The sequence below is a fragment of the Pezoporus wallicus genome, unplaced genomic scaffold (assembly GCF_028554395.1).
Source record: "Pezoporus wallicus isolate ANWC-B61680 ecotype Strahan unplaced genomic scaffold, APGP_CSIRO_Pwel_v1 contig_787, whole genome shotgun sequence".
NCBI lineage: Eukaryota > Metazoa > Chordata > Aves > Psittaciformes > Psittacidae > Pezoporus > Pezoporus wallicus.
The window spans coordinates 239,679-255,656 of record NW_026641881.1 but is presented as its reverse complement, the minus strand read 5'-3'; the positions used below and the strand labels follow the sequence as shown (position 1 = coordinate 255,656).

At 40.5% G+C, this 15,978-nt stretch overlaps 1 protein-coding gene and 1 pseudogene across 8 annotated transcripts in view; both read left to right on the top strand.

Annotated features, from left to right (window-relative positions):
• Positions 1 to 12,570, top strand: part of FNDC3A (fibronectin type III domain containing 3A) — a 123,328-nt gene extending 110,758 nt beyond the window's left edge. For all 8 annotated transcript variants that reach the window (XM_057425641.1, XM_057425638.1, XM_057425639.1 and 5 more), the window contains 7 exons: positions 726 to 839; positions 2,946 to 3,095; positions 3,180 to 3,463; positions 4,883 to 5,092; positions 6,492 to 6,658; positions 7,244 to 7,371; positions 10,068 to 12,570. In XM_057425641.1, coding sequence (XP_057281624.1) covers positions 726 to 839; positions 2,946 to 3,095; positions 3,180 to 3,463; positions 4,883 to 5,092; positions 6,492 to 6,658; positions 7,244 to 7,371; positions 10,068 to 10,379 — 1,365 coding nt within the window. In that variant the 3' untranslated portion in view covers positions 10,380 to 12,570. The remainder of the gene's footprint in view (positions 1 to 725; positions 840 to 2,945; positions 3,096 to 3,179; positions 3,464 to 4,882; positions 5,093 to 6,491; positions 6,659 to 7,243; positions 7,372 to 10,067) is intronic.
• LOC130608035 (motilin receptor-like) lies at positions 11,971 to 13,589 on the top strand (annotated as a pseudogene).
• Positions 13,590 to 15,978: the final 2,389 nt, after the last annotated feature.

Here is a 15,978-nt window from a genome sequence, read left to right as displayed (position 1 = left end):
CTGTTGGTGTTCTAGAACATAATTATTAGCATTTCGTAGCTCTTTTTTGTATATTTAGTTTAACTTCTGAGTAATGTTCTATCAGTTACAAGACTATTTTCTCTATTTGGAGTATTAAATGTGTTTAAACCAACTGTTGCTGTAGAACAAGCTCTATTTAATTACATTTCCAAAGACCTTATTTGAAGACAGAGAGGCAGGCAGGGCTGCTTGCATTTGTTCCATAACATTCTCTTCATAAGGACTCTCAAAACCAGTTGCTGTTTGTGAACAAGTCTATAACTTAAGGCTTTAAAGCATTGACCTCACTTCTTACCCACCCTCTACTAAGAGTGGTTTATAGCTCAAGCATTTTTTCAATTCTTTATTTCTTTGAGATAGATATAAATAGGCAATTACAAATTGTGTGATCTACAGTGCAGCCATCACAAAATTTCAAAATAAGGATTTGGATGTCACTTTCCTGTTTTGCTTGAGAGTTTGAAATGTAAAATTTATTCTGATTGCATTTGCTGTGGAGAAGATTCTTGAGCTGTTTTGGAGAATAGTCAAATACTGAAATAAATCCTGAATTCACATTCCACAAATATTTATTTTATAAGCAAGTAATGCAAAGTTTCAGTATTATATTCTGTGATTCTGTGTCCCAACTATGGTAAACTCTTAACTTAAAAAGTGGTAATTTTATTTTTACAATTTATTTCTATCAATTCCTTTTTTAATAGTTCGGACTTTACTCGGAAAAATGTGAAATAACTACAGCACCTGGACCACCAGATCAGTGCAGGCCCCCTCAAGTGGCATGCAGATCTGCTGCATGTGCTCAGGTGTCATGGGAGGTAAGAATGCCATGTTGCACCTATCTTAACATGATTGTCTTCTACATTTTCAACTTTAAAAGCTTAAGTCTGTATTCTAGTCACATTTTTAAACATACTTAACTGATTAGCTGATACTCAGTAGGTATACCTGCAGGTATATACCTGCAGATATATACCTGTCATATATGTACCTACAGATCTCAAGCCTGCAGGTACTTGAGATCTTTGTTCTTTTAAGAATTTCACCATAACTGCAGCACTGCATTTCTGAGTGGTGCAGGCTCTTTAATGTACTTATCTTTCCTCAGAGCTAATATATACACATATTATAGTTGATTATTCTGCGTTTGCTGGTTTTATAAGATGATTTAATTTTATATTACTACATCAGAAATAATGCAGCAAAAGTCTCTTATAAACCCATAGTATTTAGAGATTTGATTAAAAAGATGCAGTAGATAAAAAATAAGCTTGTAGAAAGGAAGAATCTATCTGGCAATACTGTTTAAACACAGCTTTTCAAGGGCTCAAGATGGAGTGAAATATCTGAGTTACAGAACTGTACAGAGAAAAACCCAAAAGATTCAACTATATTACCTGGAAGGTAGAATTGATGTTTCCTAATGGAAACACACCTGATGGGTGTGACAGAGGAGCTCTCCTTCAATGTCTGTAAGGCAGAACCTTTTGAATCTCTCACAGTGTTCAGGTAGGATTAATTTGACCAATGTTAGATGTCTGGTTTATACAGTCACAGAGTATCTAAGGTATGAGTGGACCTCTAGATGTCATTTATTTCAGCCTTCTGGTCAAAGCAGAGCTAAATTCAAATTTAAGTCAGGTTTCTCAGTGCCTTGTCCCGTCAAGTTTAACTTATCTCTAAAGGTGAAGATTCTGCAGCCTCTTAAAGCTGCCTCTGGCCAAAGTCTCAAGCTGTAGAATTTTTTTTCCTTTATGTCTACTCAAAATATCCTTTAGTACAAGTCATGACTCTTTCTTCTTGTCTTGCCACTGTGCCACTTCCAAGAATTTGTCATCATCTTCTTTGTACCCTACCAGTAAGTAATTTAAGGTAGCAGTAAGATCTCCCCTATCATGTTGATACCAAATAATCTTTACCTTTGTTCTTCATTGTAGTCCCCTTTAGTGGCCTTTTATTTGGCTTACCCCATTATGTCAATGTCTGTCTTATATTGGGGAGCCCAAGATAGGACACAGTACTAAAGATGCAGCCTCACAAGTGCTGAGTAGAGGGGAATCATTACTCCTTTTAGCCTTCTTGCTGTTCTTTTGCTAATACAGCCAGTACATAGTTTGCCTTCATCAGACACGTATTGCTGACTCACATGCAACTTTCTCACCAGGACACATGGGTTCTTCTTTTGGTGGAGTTGCTCCTCAGCCAGTACTGTTCTGTCTCAGGTCCAGGACTTTGTGTTTGCCTTTGTCTTAGTTGAACTTCCTGAAGTTTATATCACATCCTGCCTGTGGAAGTTCCTCTGGTAGCTATACCTTCAGCGTGTCAAGTGCTGCCCCTCCTTTTGTTGTCATCCCTGCATTTTTTGACTTGTATTTTCCTGCTGCTGTTAAGGTGAACTGTTAGATCTACAGCAGCAACAGTGAACATTAAGAAATTACCCCATCCTCCCTGACAGCTGCACAGCCATCCACAGCTGCATTAGTTTTCTTACCAAACACATCTCATTGTGAGTGAGAGAAGTGGAGTCCGTATCAGTCACAGCTCAGGAGCATCGAATGTCATCCTTTGATGTGTTTGAATTCAGTCACTTACCTGCACATAGCTTAGTGCTGAAAGTAGCAAATACTCAACTTTCAAGAGAAGGGTAAAGAAAAAAACATGCTTTTGAGCAATTATTTTCTGCAGCTTGGTATGATTGCTGTCTCTGAGTATTTAATCCAAAACAGCAGCAGTGTTTTTCTTTTGTTTCTTTCATAAGATAAGAAATTTTCTGGTGGGGTATTTAAATTAAAAATCAGCAAAGAAATGGGAGAATAACATGTCTATGGAAAAGACCATACACATGTGATGACTTTGGTTGATTTGTGGTTTTTTTTCCATTGGTCAGTGAATTTAACTTCTAACTATTTATATCCATTTTAAAGGTTCCAGTGAGTAATGGAGCTGATGTCACAGAGTATCGCTTGGAATGGGGTGGTGTGGAAGGATGTATGCAGATGTCCTATTGTGGGCCTGGGCTCAGCTGTGAAATGAAAGGGCTTTTGCCTGCCACTATTTACTATTGCAGGGTTCAGGTAAAGACTTGAAACTATTGTTAGTGAAATCTGGAAAAGGGAATTGACCCTCCCATAAAAATGTGGTCTCCTTTGCTTTTACAGGCAGTGAATGTCGCAGGTGCAGGCCCTTTCAGTGAAGTAGTGGCATGTATGACTCCAGCCTCTGTACCTGCAGTTGTGACTTGTCTTCAGGGACTAAGTGAAGATGAAGTTGAAAGTCCACACTATTCTCCTTCCACATGCCTTGCTATAAGCTGGGAAGAACCTTGTGACCACGGATCTGAAATCCTTGGCTACAGCATAGACTTTGGAGATAAGCAACCAATAACTGTCGGGAAGGTTCTGAACTATTTTATAGAGGGCTTACAGCCAGATACTACCTACAGGTATGCCCTGCACAGCTACTTGACAGCCTTACAAGTATTTAACATTAATGCTGGCAATTTGAAGAGCCACTGCTCTCTGTGTCAACAAACTATAAAAAACAGGAACTTCTATTGCAGAGATAGTTCTGTGCGAAGGCCAGGTTGGACAGGGCTTTGAGCAGCCTGATCTAGTGAAAGGTGTCCCCTCTACTAGGGACCATCTTCCATCTTGTTCCATCTAGTTCCAGCCCCGAGAGAGTGGGGTTTGAACTAGGTGATCTCTTAAGGCCCCTTCCAACCCAAACCATTCTGTGATTCTATTCTAAGATTCTACTCACAAAAGTGCTTTTATAGAATACACATGCCAATTCTCTGTGCAAATAAAATATTGCATATATTAACCTTAGTTCTGTGCTATAATACATTATCATAATGTTAAATATTACTATAGTGAAGGAGAAATATTTATTCATAAGCCTGCACACATTTCTGTTTCAATATTTTGAAATTGTGTGATTGACAGTCGCACAATGTGATTACTGTGATTACTTTTTTTCAGTTACCTAGATACAGTTACCTAGATGTTTTAGACAAGCAAATGTTCATTGCCATATTGAGATTAGCTCACCTTGTTCTCTGTGGCTACCTGTGAGAGATGCAGAGAACCTCAGATTTCTGTTTTCTGCTTTTTTAGTTTTAGAAATTCATTTATTAGCTAATCCTTTTAATTCTTACTTGTGTAAACCTAATGCCAGCATTGTTTTACATGGACTAGCCAAAAAAAAAAAAAAATCCCTAAATTTTGAGTTCTACAAACCCCTCAGCCATGTGTCCTTTGACTTCTAGTTTCCCTCTCTCCCTTTCAAAGCAGAACCAAGTTAGCTTGTGTTTGCAGCACCCAGAAATGTGTTACTAGTGAAAAGAGCAAGAGAGGTGGCTGGGCACCATGACTTTATTATTACACAAATCAGATCCGTTCCAGAATGCACATAAAACTTCCCTGTAGTCATCCCTGAGCTCGCCTGATTTAATAGCCAAAGATAAGGATTCGTTTCTTTTGGAGGTGGGGTTTTTTTCAGCTTCCCTCATCTTTCCAATGTGGCTATCAAAAATTTTGGTACAAAGCCTGCAGGGTCAGGAAGCTGGACCGCTCTTGAAGTGGCTGACAGAGTTTTTGTGTCTTTCCACTAATGTGAATGATGCAAATATGCTAAGAAATTTTTATTTTGGTCAATCTAGCTCCTTAAACTGTGGCAAGAGAGATGACACTCCTGCATACTCATGACAGTCTGTCAAACCATAATATTGATAAAGGTCTTCACTGGAGGAATACCATCTATTTGGTACCATTGTTCTCTCTTGAATGTGAATGATGGAAATGACCGGTTATTTTTTAGAATCTAATTTCAAGTTAATTTATTCTCTCTTTTAAAATACCAGAGTACGAATTCAAGCCCTGAACAGTCTCGGAGCAGGTCCTTTCAGCCACACCATAAAACTGAAAACAAAGCCTCTTCCTCCAGATCCACCTCGACTGGAATGTGCTGCATACAGTTCTCAGACTCTCAAGCTGAAGTGGGGAGAGGGAACTGCAAAAGCACTAACTGACTCCATTCAGTACCACCTTCAAATGGAGGATAAGAACGGAAGGTTGGTTTTGGCATCCTTTTCATCTGCCCTCTGTCACTGTGGTCTGATGCTTGGGAGATGGCAGCAAAGGGCAAAATTCTATATGCTTTGCTGAATTTACCACAGACATAGAACAACATCTCATCTGGCAAGGCCAGAAGGGCTCTAATGTTCCATGCTGGGAAGTACAAGATCAAAAACTTCATAGCTTTTATTTATAATTCAATATGAAGAGTTTAATGAAATGTTTCATACCAGCACGCTTTTCTCTCTCCCATTTGGTCAAGTATTTTGTCAAAGTATCAAGTCTAATCAGTCTTTTGGATTTTATGTACTTAATATTGGAAGTGGTGAATTCTTTACTCTCTGTTGTCTGTATATGCACTTATTTTTAGTGGAAAATAAACTCATATAGTACAACTTATTATTTTAAGGGATCCTTTTTCTCATGTTAAATCGGAACATAAGCTGAGATGGTACGGCAAGTACCCTTGCCTGAATGGTAAAATGAACAGTAGTGCCACACTGTGTACTGCATCTGAATCTCTGAGTAGCTTTAGCTTGACAGCAGTACAAGACATCTACTAGGTGAATTTGCTCTGCAGTGAGGAAAAGAAATTAGACTCTTAACTGGAAAGAAATTCATTACCAGAGACTAGGTCATGTTCGGGTACTATCTTTTAAATGTAAAAGAAAAGAAAAAGTTGAAGTAGAAGATAACCTCTCCAGGAACCGATGAACTTGTGCTGTGTGCTGGGGATACCAAAATTGAAAATCTAATGAAAGCTGCCATGATCAGTCTGTGTAAGAATTATAACATGAAGGAGAGTGGCCAGTCTGCAAAGCTCCCACAGTAGGACTTGGCGTGTGCTGCAAGCATGACTCTGGCCTCCTCTGCAGGTCTGAGTGAGCTTCATCAGTCACCCATCTCTGGCAATGATGTGCAAGAGCAGTTGGATCTATAACCCCTTCTTAGTAGTAAGGGAGAGTTGCAAAGGAGCAAAAAGCTAAAATCTCATTACCTGATTTTGAAAAGCTAAAGATGCTGGAGAACTAGATGGCAAAAAAAAAAAAAAGCAGTGTACGCAGCTTGCTGAAAGAGAGAGCTGCTATCCTTTCCCATTGGTTCAGGTGTGGAAGGGTTTCTGAAGATGCTCAGGATCATTTTTGCCCAGACACAGTCTGTAGTACTCTTTGTGTAAAAGATTTTTATTTCAAAGACGTGAGAAATAAAAACTTGGCCCTGGAAAACCAGCTTATTGTTGTGTAGTAATGCCAGAACACCATTTAATTCTGCAATAAATATTTCTGTGCTTCTCATTAGATTCTGGGAAACTGGGGGAATAGATTTCAAGACTAAACTGTAGCTTTTTTGGAAATCCTTTCTGTGTTTAAAATAAGCTGCTCTTTCTGTTTCCAGGTTTGTATCCTTATACAGAGGACCATGTCATACATACAAAGTACAAAGGCTCAGTGAGTCAACATCATACAAATTTTGTATTCAGGCATGTAATGAAGCTGGTGAAGGTCCCCTTTCTCAAGAATACGTTTTCACTACTCCCAGATCTGTTCCAGCTGCCTTGAAAGGTAAAGGTGCTTCTTTCTTCATTTGGGGGATGAGGGGATGACAAGTTGGTTTTAGTGTTGTGTTGTATGTGGGGTGTTTAAGATGCTACGCCCTTTTCCAGATGCAGGTAGGGACAGTAAGGAAATGTTCCTTCATTGCCTAAAACTTCTAAAATATTCACTCGAAAAATGGGAGACTTGGAACTTAATGAGTTCTTTGACAGAAGAAGGTTTTTTTGTTAGAATCCTTGCTTAGCAGGAGAGAGTGACCAGGCTGTTATAGTAAGGTGATGTGAAAATTCTTCCTACCATGTTTAGTATAATTTTCAGCATAGCAGCTATGGGTTGGTTGGGGTTCTTTTGCATATGATACACACGCGCAGTGCTTTCTGTTGGATGATACGTAAACAAGCAATAGAGACCTGTGTGAATTGTTAGTTGTAGTTCCAGAAAATGTTGCAGGAATAACATATTTGAATCTGAATCTTTTGTTTCTCTGAGACAAGATAGCAGATAGAATACAGGATTTCACAAGTGGTCAGAACATAACAGTGTTAGGTGATTGGGAAAGCGGAGCTCACTTTCACCTCTGTTTGCTCCCTTCAGCGCCAAGAATAGAGAGGATAAATGATCACACTTGTGAGATCACATGGGAGGTTCTGCAGCCCATGAAGGGTGATCCCGTTATCTACTGTCTTCAGGTCATGGTGGGAAAAGACTCAGAATTCAAACAGGTATGATGTGCTTCAGTTACTGTATTTTAATTCCATTAGTATTTGTGGTAACTAGTTTAGATTATAGATTGTTGTGTTGACAATATGGTTTTCGGCACCATGCTAACTTTTTGTTACTAAGTAATAAAAGGTAGTATCTCCTAAAACCATTGTCAGAGAAAAAAGATGTAAGGAATATAAACATTGCACTAAATTGCACCTCACCTCAGGTGGTGAAGGAATTTCAGGAAACTGAAAAAAAAGAAAACATCCACCCAATGGTACCAAAATGAGACTTGTGAGAAAAAGGTCAAAGGGCTCTCTTTGCACCAAGAGCTGTCTGAAGGCAGTAAGCAGTATTATAGAAGTTTTGACTTTGACAGGGTCATACTTCTGTACAGAGAACTGCAGGTAGGAAAGACCCCCTATTTATGCAATGTAGACATTCAGCTGTAGGGAAATTTTTAATGTAATTCAGTGATAAGTTTTTTACCATAGGACCATTTCCGTAGTAGGGCATGCTGTGTTACTATAAGGGTCAAGCAATGGTGAGTGTGTTTAAATTTCACATTTGATTATCCAAAGATACAGCTGGGAACCCAAGCTACAACTATGTCTGTATTTAAAAGAGGATGGGCAGTGCTAATTTTGCTTCCTTATAAACTGCCTGATAATTGATGTGAAATCAGGCTTGGAAACTGTTTTACAGTGTTAAGCAATCAGGTTTCCTTCCAGAAAGGAAACACAATTCTAGTTTATTATAATTTTATTACAGGTCAGTACTAAGTTTTACCTGTGCTTTGGTAGATCATATATCTTAATATTTTCATAATTCATAACTTCTAGTGTAGTGCTATGTCTGTTGTGTCCCTTTGTTAAATTTTTCAGTAAAAAATGAATCATACTCCAAGGTATTTGTCACCTTGACATGTGGATATTCTTTATCATAACCTTAAAATTGGAAATGCAGTATGAAATCTGTAATTGAGGTATGGTCAGTGCTGCTTCTCGACATGGAGTCAAATCAGCCTGTGATCAGCAGTGTGCATTGCCAGATGATCTGGGCAAGAAATTAAAGGTTACGCTTTAAGCCTGGAAATAACAGAGTAGACTGAGGTGCATGATTCCTTTTTGCTCTCCAGAGCAGCTCAGCACAGTACATTAAAATAAAATGAGGAGACAAGTTTGCAAAACTTAAAATTGGAACAGTCAAGAAGTAAACACCATGTAAGTGGCCTTTAAGATACTTAGACATGATGGTAACAGTTTTCTTTGATGTGAACAAATAAAAAAGTCCTGGAAGTTCGCTCTAAGCTGTTTACTACCACTTCCCTGCCTAAACTTCACTGTCGTCTCCCTGCTGATCCATCAGCCAAGTTGCTCATGAGTTGCTCCCTACGTGATTAAGGCAAAATAAGTTAGTAATCTGCTGTTTGAGCCATATACATCAGTCAAGCTTTTCAGGGGGTTAGGAAGTGACCCTATAAAAACTATAGCAAACACATTTGAGGGGAGGGCAATTTCTGGCAAGGCACTGGGGACAAGTAGCTGTGGCCAGTCACCCCTTCCTACTCTAAATAGGCTGTATGTGTCTGTGCCCTGTTTGCTCGCTACCAAACACATGATACAAATGAGCAGAATTAGAGAAAGCTGCACTCCCAATGACCTGCCCTGTCTCAGGGTGAGAGCCATTTCCTGAGAGAAAGGGAAATCTCTAGGTTGTAGGTTCCAGTAAAGCTCAGCTGCCTTGGCTGTCAGAGGGCTTTCTAAGTCTGTGAGGAGCCACAGGCACAGCAAGAGCTCTTCAAACAACAAAATCAGAAGAGATTTCCTGCTTCTTTCATTGAATGGTTGGTAGTTTGCATTTGCAAAATACTGTCTAAAGGATGATAACTGCAAGGAAAACTTCTGCATGATGTGGTATTTCTGTATCCTGATAATGAGGTGTGAAGGGATTTAAAGAAAGAAATTAATGCACTACCCACCTAAGAGCTCGGTACCTACTGATACACCTGTAAATGGAAAATTGCACCTGCATGGGGATGGCATTTCATTGGCTTCTACAGGACTTTATGTAGCTGCAAATTAACAAATTTGAAAAAACAGCATTTGGATTTCATTGAATTAGGCACTCAGTGTGAGCTCACATTAAGCAGACGACTGGGAAACCCTTGGAGAACACCCTGACAAGTCATCTATGTCTTAGGATCTGATGAAATTGAGAATCACAGAGAGGACTCCTTAGAGCTTTCCTGGAACAGTGTTTACTGGGATAAATTAATAGTATTTTGAACACAGGATACTGTAGCTACAATAAAGTATGTTGCATTGGGTTAGACTTAATGTAGTAGCTTGATACAGAGTTAATTACCCTAAAATCCTCTGATGGAATATTGTACGTTACATCCCACGGTGTAGTATTTACACTGGAAGTGGTCAGTAAACCAACACCGGGTCTTCTAACAGTTAATTCAGCATGTTCTCACCATGCTGTAGAAGCTCTTGTAGTACTTCTCCTGGGTTTCAGCAAAGGGACTGGAGCCTTTACCTGGCATTTAAATTGCACTTGTGAGCTTTTTGTCTGTTTTCTTTTGCATGGGTGAAAACACTGGTGAGGAGTCCCCCTTTTTACAGTTACTTCCCCCATAAATAAACCATAGAGAGATGTGTATGTAGGATGTTTTTATTAGATGTATCTGTTTTATCTTTAATGCCAGATTTATAAGGGTCCGGACTGGTCGTTCCGATACACGGGCCTCCAGCTGAACTGTGAATACCGTTTCCGCGCGTGTGCCATTCGCCAGTGCCAAGAGACAGGAGGTCACCAGGACCTGACAGGCCCCTACAGTGCCCCAGTGCTATTCATCTCTCAGAGGACTGAACCACCGGCAAGCACCAAGGACACTGTGCAAACCACAAGGACACAATGGTCACAGAGCGACCAAGTGTGCGCTGCTGTCATCCTTGCACTTTTTGCTATCTTTTCCATTCTGATTGCTGTTATCATTCAATACTTTGTAATAAAGTGAAGAAGAGAGGTTTATTTTAGGACACTGCCCATTACATTTTACTTTCTCATAATCTAAAGTAATTCTGTTCTCTTGCTTTTACAAAAAAGAAAATACAAACAGGCATTTAGCACCGGCATTGGGACTGATGCAAACCTTTTTGGCCACTTTTAAATGCTTACCGGTAGGTATAGGCTGACACATGTTATTAGAATGCAAGCCACAGAAATACAATCTTTTCTTTAATATGCCTTCTTGCAGTACAAACTCTGTATGGGGCAGGCAAGGTGTGTTTAATGACAAGGGTTTGACCAGTAAACATCAGTGTAAGAATGGTTTCCTGACCCACACTTGTTGTAAGGGTTGCTACCGTCACAGGGAAGAATGTGTAATCGCATTGAAAACTTACACTAACAAACTTGTGCTGTATACAATATTAATCTGATGCTGTGAAAGCAATTTAGCGCTGTATTTCTACCTCCTCATTTGTCTTAATTATTTGGGAAGCAAGATTTATGCTGAAAAACAGAAGGGGCTTTTCTCAGGCAGCAAATAATAAACTGGATGGAAGAGTATGCATGAAGGAAGCTTCTTACTGATAAATGTGGAGTTCTTCACTGCAAGTAGATGTTTTCGAAAGACTACAAGGGGATGGCACAAGTGGTTTATCTTGCCCCCAGGATTTGATGTTTACTTACAAAAATGCCTCTTTTACTTCTCAAAAATAGAGAAGGGAGAGTGTGAGAGAACTTCTTAGACTTCCTACTTTAATTGAAAAACACATTTCCAAAGTTGACCTTTGATTGGATGCAGTTTATACAGATGTCTGTGCCCTCTGATTTTGGCTAGTTAATAGGTTTTTGAGATAAAATTCATCATTGAACTATTGCTGTTTCCCCAACATCCACTTGCCGTATCCACCAGAATCAAGCACTGCCTTTTATTTTTTGTTTTCTCTTTCTTTCTTTCTCTCTCTTTCTTTGGGGCACCAAATCAGAAGATGAAGCATAGTAATTTGCACCAGAAAACTTAAAAGCTGCTTTTTTCTTGAGATCCTAATGTTTAATGTAATGTCTCTTTGGATACTGTACCAAATTGTTGATTGCATGTAGTTAATGTTGCATTAGAGCACTTTGCAATTGCATAACTCATCATTGTTTTGTGAGCTTGCGTTTGTGAGTTCTTGAATGACCAGACTGAATTTTATCAAGTATCCCATTGAACATCTCGCTGGATGTCAATGATTGCCAGTGACACAAAGCTTGTAGTGAAACTATCTTTAAAAGAAAAAAAAAATTCCTTGTCTCATCACACTTACATTATTTGTTATACACTTTGTAATTAGCTACTCTTAATTTATTTGAGTTACAAGATAGTGGATCATTAAAGACTTCTAGTTGTGTTCAGTTTAGCATTTTTAATGGTATTAAACACTTCTGTTGGTCTTAATAATAATAAAAAAAGGAACCTCTGTCTTGTGCTTTGAAGATCTCTGAAGAATTTCTCTTATATTAGAACGGGCATGTATTGTAATTGTTTCTACGTCCAATGATCTGTGCTGTAGAATAATGTTGCCGAGTTTCGTTGCCTTTAAAACAACAAAAGAGAAGAAATGGCGAAGAACTCGGCCTCCACGTGGCGAGAGTGTTCTGTCTTTAAGATGTACTGTATGTTTACACTTAATTTCCAAGCTGTCATTTGTACGTATAGGCTGATACCTTCCCACAGGATAACTGATGTTTTCTAGAACCTTCTTCAAAGTGCCATGTTTGGCAGTGCAAATGAGGTTGCGTGTAAGAGCCCAGAGATTTCTTACGGTTGAATGTCTAAAACGGTAAGATTTGTTACTACAGTTAATCTGCAGTGACTTCTGTTTTTCATAGTAAAATTCAAATGAGCTCCTATTTTTGATAGTCATTTAATAGTGTATTTGCCATTTGAGCCTCAGTGCATATTACTGCATTGAAGACAGTTTTTAATGTAATCTTAATTTTACCTCATAAACTGTACATTCCAAAAATAAATTAAGAGAAAAAGAGAAAAACTCTAAACTTTTTAAAATGTTATAGATACACTACCAAACATATCACTTTACAATTGTACAACGTCGGACTCCATGAAGACGAACCTGTATAGTCTGATAGAAAATAACATAAACTATGTAGCAAAGTATCTTTAAAAATCTGTGGAAAATAAAAGTATCATTCTTTTTTGTGGTGGTTGGTCTGTGCTTTGGCGTGTATCGCCACCGCTGAAGCACGCTCTCGTTCTGCAGCAGCTGCTCTTGGCTGGGCCAGGACTGATGGTGACAGCTCCCGGGGCAGTGGGACCACAGGGAGGGGTGGCGGGCGCAGGGGCTGAGGCCTGAGGGGCAACGCTGCCCCTTGGGTGTTGGTGGGGACTGAGGTGGCCATGTCCCCTAGTGGTGTGCGGGGCGGTGGTGGGAGCAGCAGTGAGGGTGAGCCACAACGAGCGGCTGTGTTTGGCACTGTCGGTGTGGGTGCTCATCCCCATCATGGCTGCCTGGGGCTCCTCATGGTAGGCATGGTGGGTAATGTCCCAGCAGTGCTGGGCATCCATGTTGTCACAACATGAAGACACCACCAACGTCTGCCTGAGCAGCATGGCTGTCTCAGACCTGCTCACCCTCCTGGGGCTGTCCATGGATTCCATGGCCTCTGGCCCTGGCCCTTCATGCAGCTGCTGTGCTGCCTCACCCACTACCTCTGTGGGGCTGCACCTGCATCTTCCACATCACTGCCATCACCGTGGAGCATTACCTCACCACCTGCTTCCCCTCAAGGCCAAGGTGGTTGTCACCAACCACCAGGTAAAGGCCGCCATTGGCATCCTCTGGGCCTTCACCTTCCTCTCTACCAGCCCCTTTCTTCTTCCTGGTCAGTGTGGAGCAGCCTGACAACCATACTGACTTCAGCCATGACTGCGATCTCACGCCACAGGCCATAGATCCCAGCCTGCTGGCCACCATGTTCTGGGGCAGTCACATCTGCCTCAGTGTCCTCCTCTATGGTTCCATCAGCCAGGAGCTGTGGTGGAGAAGCCCACACTCCTGCACAGGGTAGGGATGGTGCAGGGGAACATCCCAGCCATGCTACCAAGCCTTCCAGTGCTCTGAGGGACCGCTGTGGCAGGGATTTTGCTCCCTCACAGCTAAGGCTTCAGCTGGTGTAGCACTGCACATCAGCAGTGTGACTGCCGTCACAGAAACAGCCCTTTCTGAACTTCACCAGGCAGAACTGAGCATGAGGTAGCCTGTAACTTCAGAGAGACTGAGGTAACATCAACCACCTCCTCCAGTGGGCACCTCTAGGCATTACACTTCTGCTGCTGAAAAAGGTTGATTTTCTTAGTGGCTTTTGTAGCTCTCCAAGGAGTAAATCCACTGGTTGCCCATGCAGGTTGAAAACCAACCTTTATGAGCTTAACCTTTATGAGCCATTGGCAGAAAAATCACCCAATACCAAAGCACTTCCTGCTGATGCAGGATGCTGTTAATTTATAGTTCATTTTCTTAGTCCTAAGTTCATTAACATAACGTCAGGCTCTGGGAGGTTGGAGATCATAGCCTGATCTGGGGCTTTAAACTTTGTAAACAGGGACCAATTGGAAGAAAAAAGTAAAGAGAAGAAACGAACAAAGAAATCCAACTATTGATTAAGAAGCATACAACAAAATGCCCTGGTCATTTCTTTTCCCTGCCATTCATGAAGGTTTTACATGCTACATGGGAAACTTCTTTTACCAAGGATGTAATCAGCTTAACATCAGTGTAGGAAATTGGAAAGAAATTCTCACCTTGCTTACTCGTGAGACTAGGATAAGATCTCAAAGAAAATACTGCTACAACTGCTCATGGTCGAACTGTGGTAAGACCCAGAGATTAATTTTTCCAGGAAAACTTTCATCAGAAGGAGCAGACTGATGCACTTGATTAGACCTGAGACTAATAACCAGAGCTGATGTTAGCTTTCCTGAATATAACTGAGCAATCCTTCAGCCTAGTTCCTAAAAGGACATAGGAACTATCTCTGTAAATATTACTCGATGTGCAGTTGTACTGTATGCTGAAGAAATGGTATCTAGGTGTGGGTTTTGTTTGGTTTTTTGTCACTATGTGTTGAATAAGTGATGCAATATTCTTAAAAGACAAATTAAGAAATTCCTGGTTGTCATCAGGTGAAATTCATGTGGTTGCCCACTTCAGACTGGAAATCCTCAAGCAGAATGACATCAAGCTCTCCTAAGGATTTGCTGCTGCTATTAATGTAGATATAGCTTGGAATTCCTGATTAGGTAGCATACCAAACTTGGCAAGGACACCAGAGTTACTGAAAAGTGAACTTTCAACCCATGTCTACTTTTCAGTTGCCATCTTAAAATCTCCAGTCCCTAAAAGCAATGACAGACGAGAATCCCCTGTTCTTCAGAAGAGTGATTAAATCCCATGCCGATCATTAGATACATTTTCCCCAAGCACTTCAGATTTTAATCTGCACATTATTCTCTCAGGGAGTGTCTCTACCTTATAAACAATACAGGAAGTGTAAAGCGTAAAGAAGACACGGTGTTCCCGAAGAATCAAAATTAAACAGCATCGACAAATTGAAAATTGTGAAGCAATAATGGTATTTAGAGGAGAAATTTGAAGCCATTTATCCAAATGCTGAATATCAGCTCCATTCATTTACCACTGAACTGAATGTTTCAAATTATAAATTAAGATTATGGTCCCTTAAGTGTCTGCTTTGATACAAAAATGTTGAAAACAGTTAATCCGTAATTGTTACTTAAAATAACAGCTGATAAGTTGGTACCAAAAGACAAGCCAAATTCTACTAAACCTTTTCTTGAAATTTAAGACTTTTATCCTGCAATGTTAGAAAAATCCGTATGATGAGTGGTGCTACACACATGCACATTTGTTTTTTTCATTTGCTCTAGAAAATGGACTAATTACTTAAATTTAGGGCGATGTCCTGGGTTCAGCAGTAGCAGTCATGTTTCTCCTCCTTGGTAGCTGGTGCAGCGCTGTGTTTTGACTTTCAGCCTGGGAACAGAGCTGATAGAGATGTTTTGGTTTGGCCAAGGACTTTGTGAGCCTCATGCTCTGCCAGGGAGGAGGGGAAGCTGGGAGGAAGCAGAGACAGGACACCTGACCCAAACTGACCAAAGAGGTATTCCATACCACAGCACGTCATGCCCAGGATGTAACTGGGAGTTAGCCGGAAGGGCTGAGAGACGGCAGGGTTGGAGGAGGTATCGGTCGGAGCTTGGTCGGGCTTGGGGGGCGAGTTATCGGTCAGCTGTTGCTGAGGTGTTGTATTCTGTTCCCTTGTTATTTCCTTTATCATTATTATCATTGGTGGTAGCAGTAATGATTTGTGTTATACCTTAGTTACTAAACTGTTCTTATCTCAACCCGTGGGAGTTGCATTCTTTTCTATTCTTCTCTCCGTCCCTCTGGGAGTAGGGGGAGAGCAAGAAGGGGGGGAGGGGAGTGAGTGAACGAGCCCCCTGCCTGGTTTTAAACCACGACAGGTGACAACTATTCATATTGCTGAGTTTCAGAGATTCAGGCTGTGGGATCATCATTCAGTCC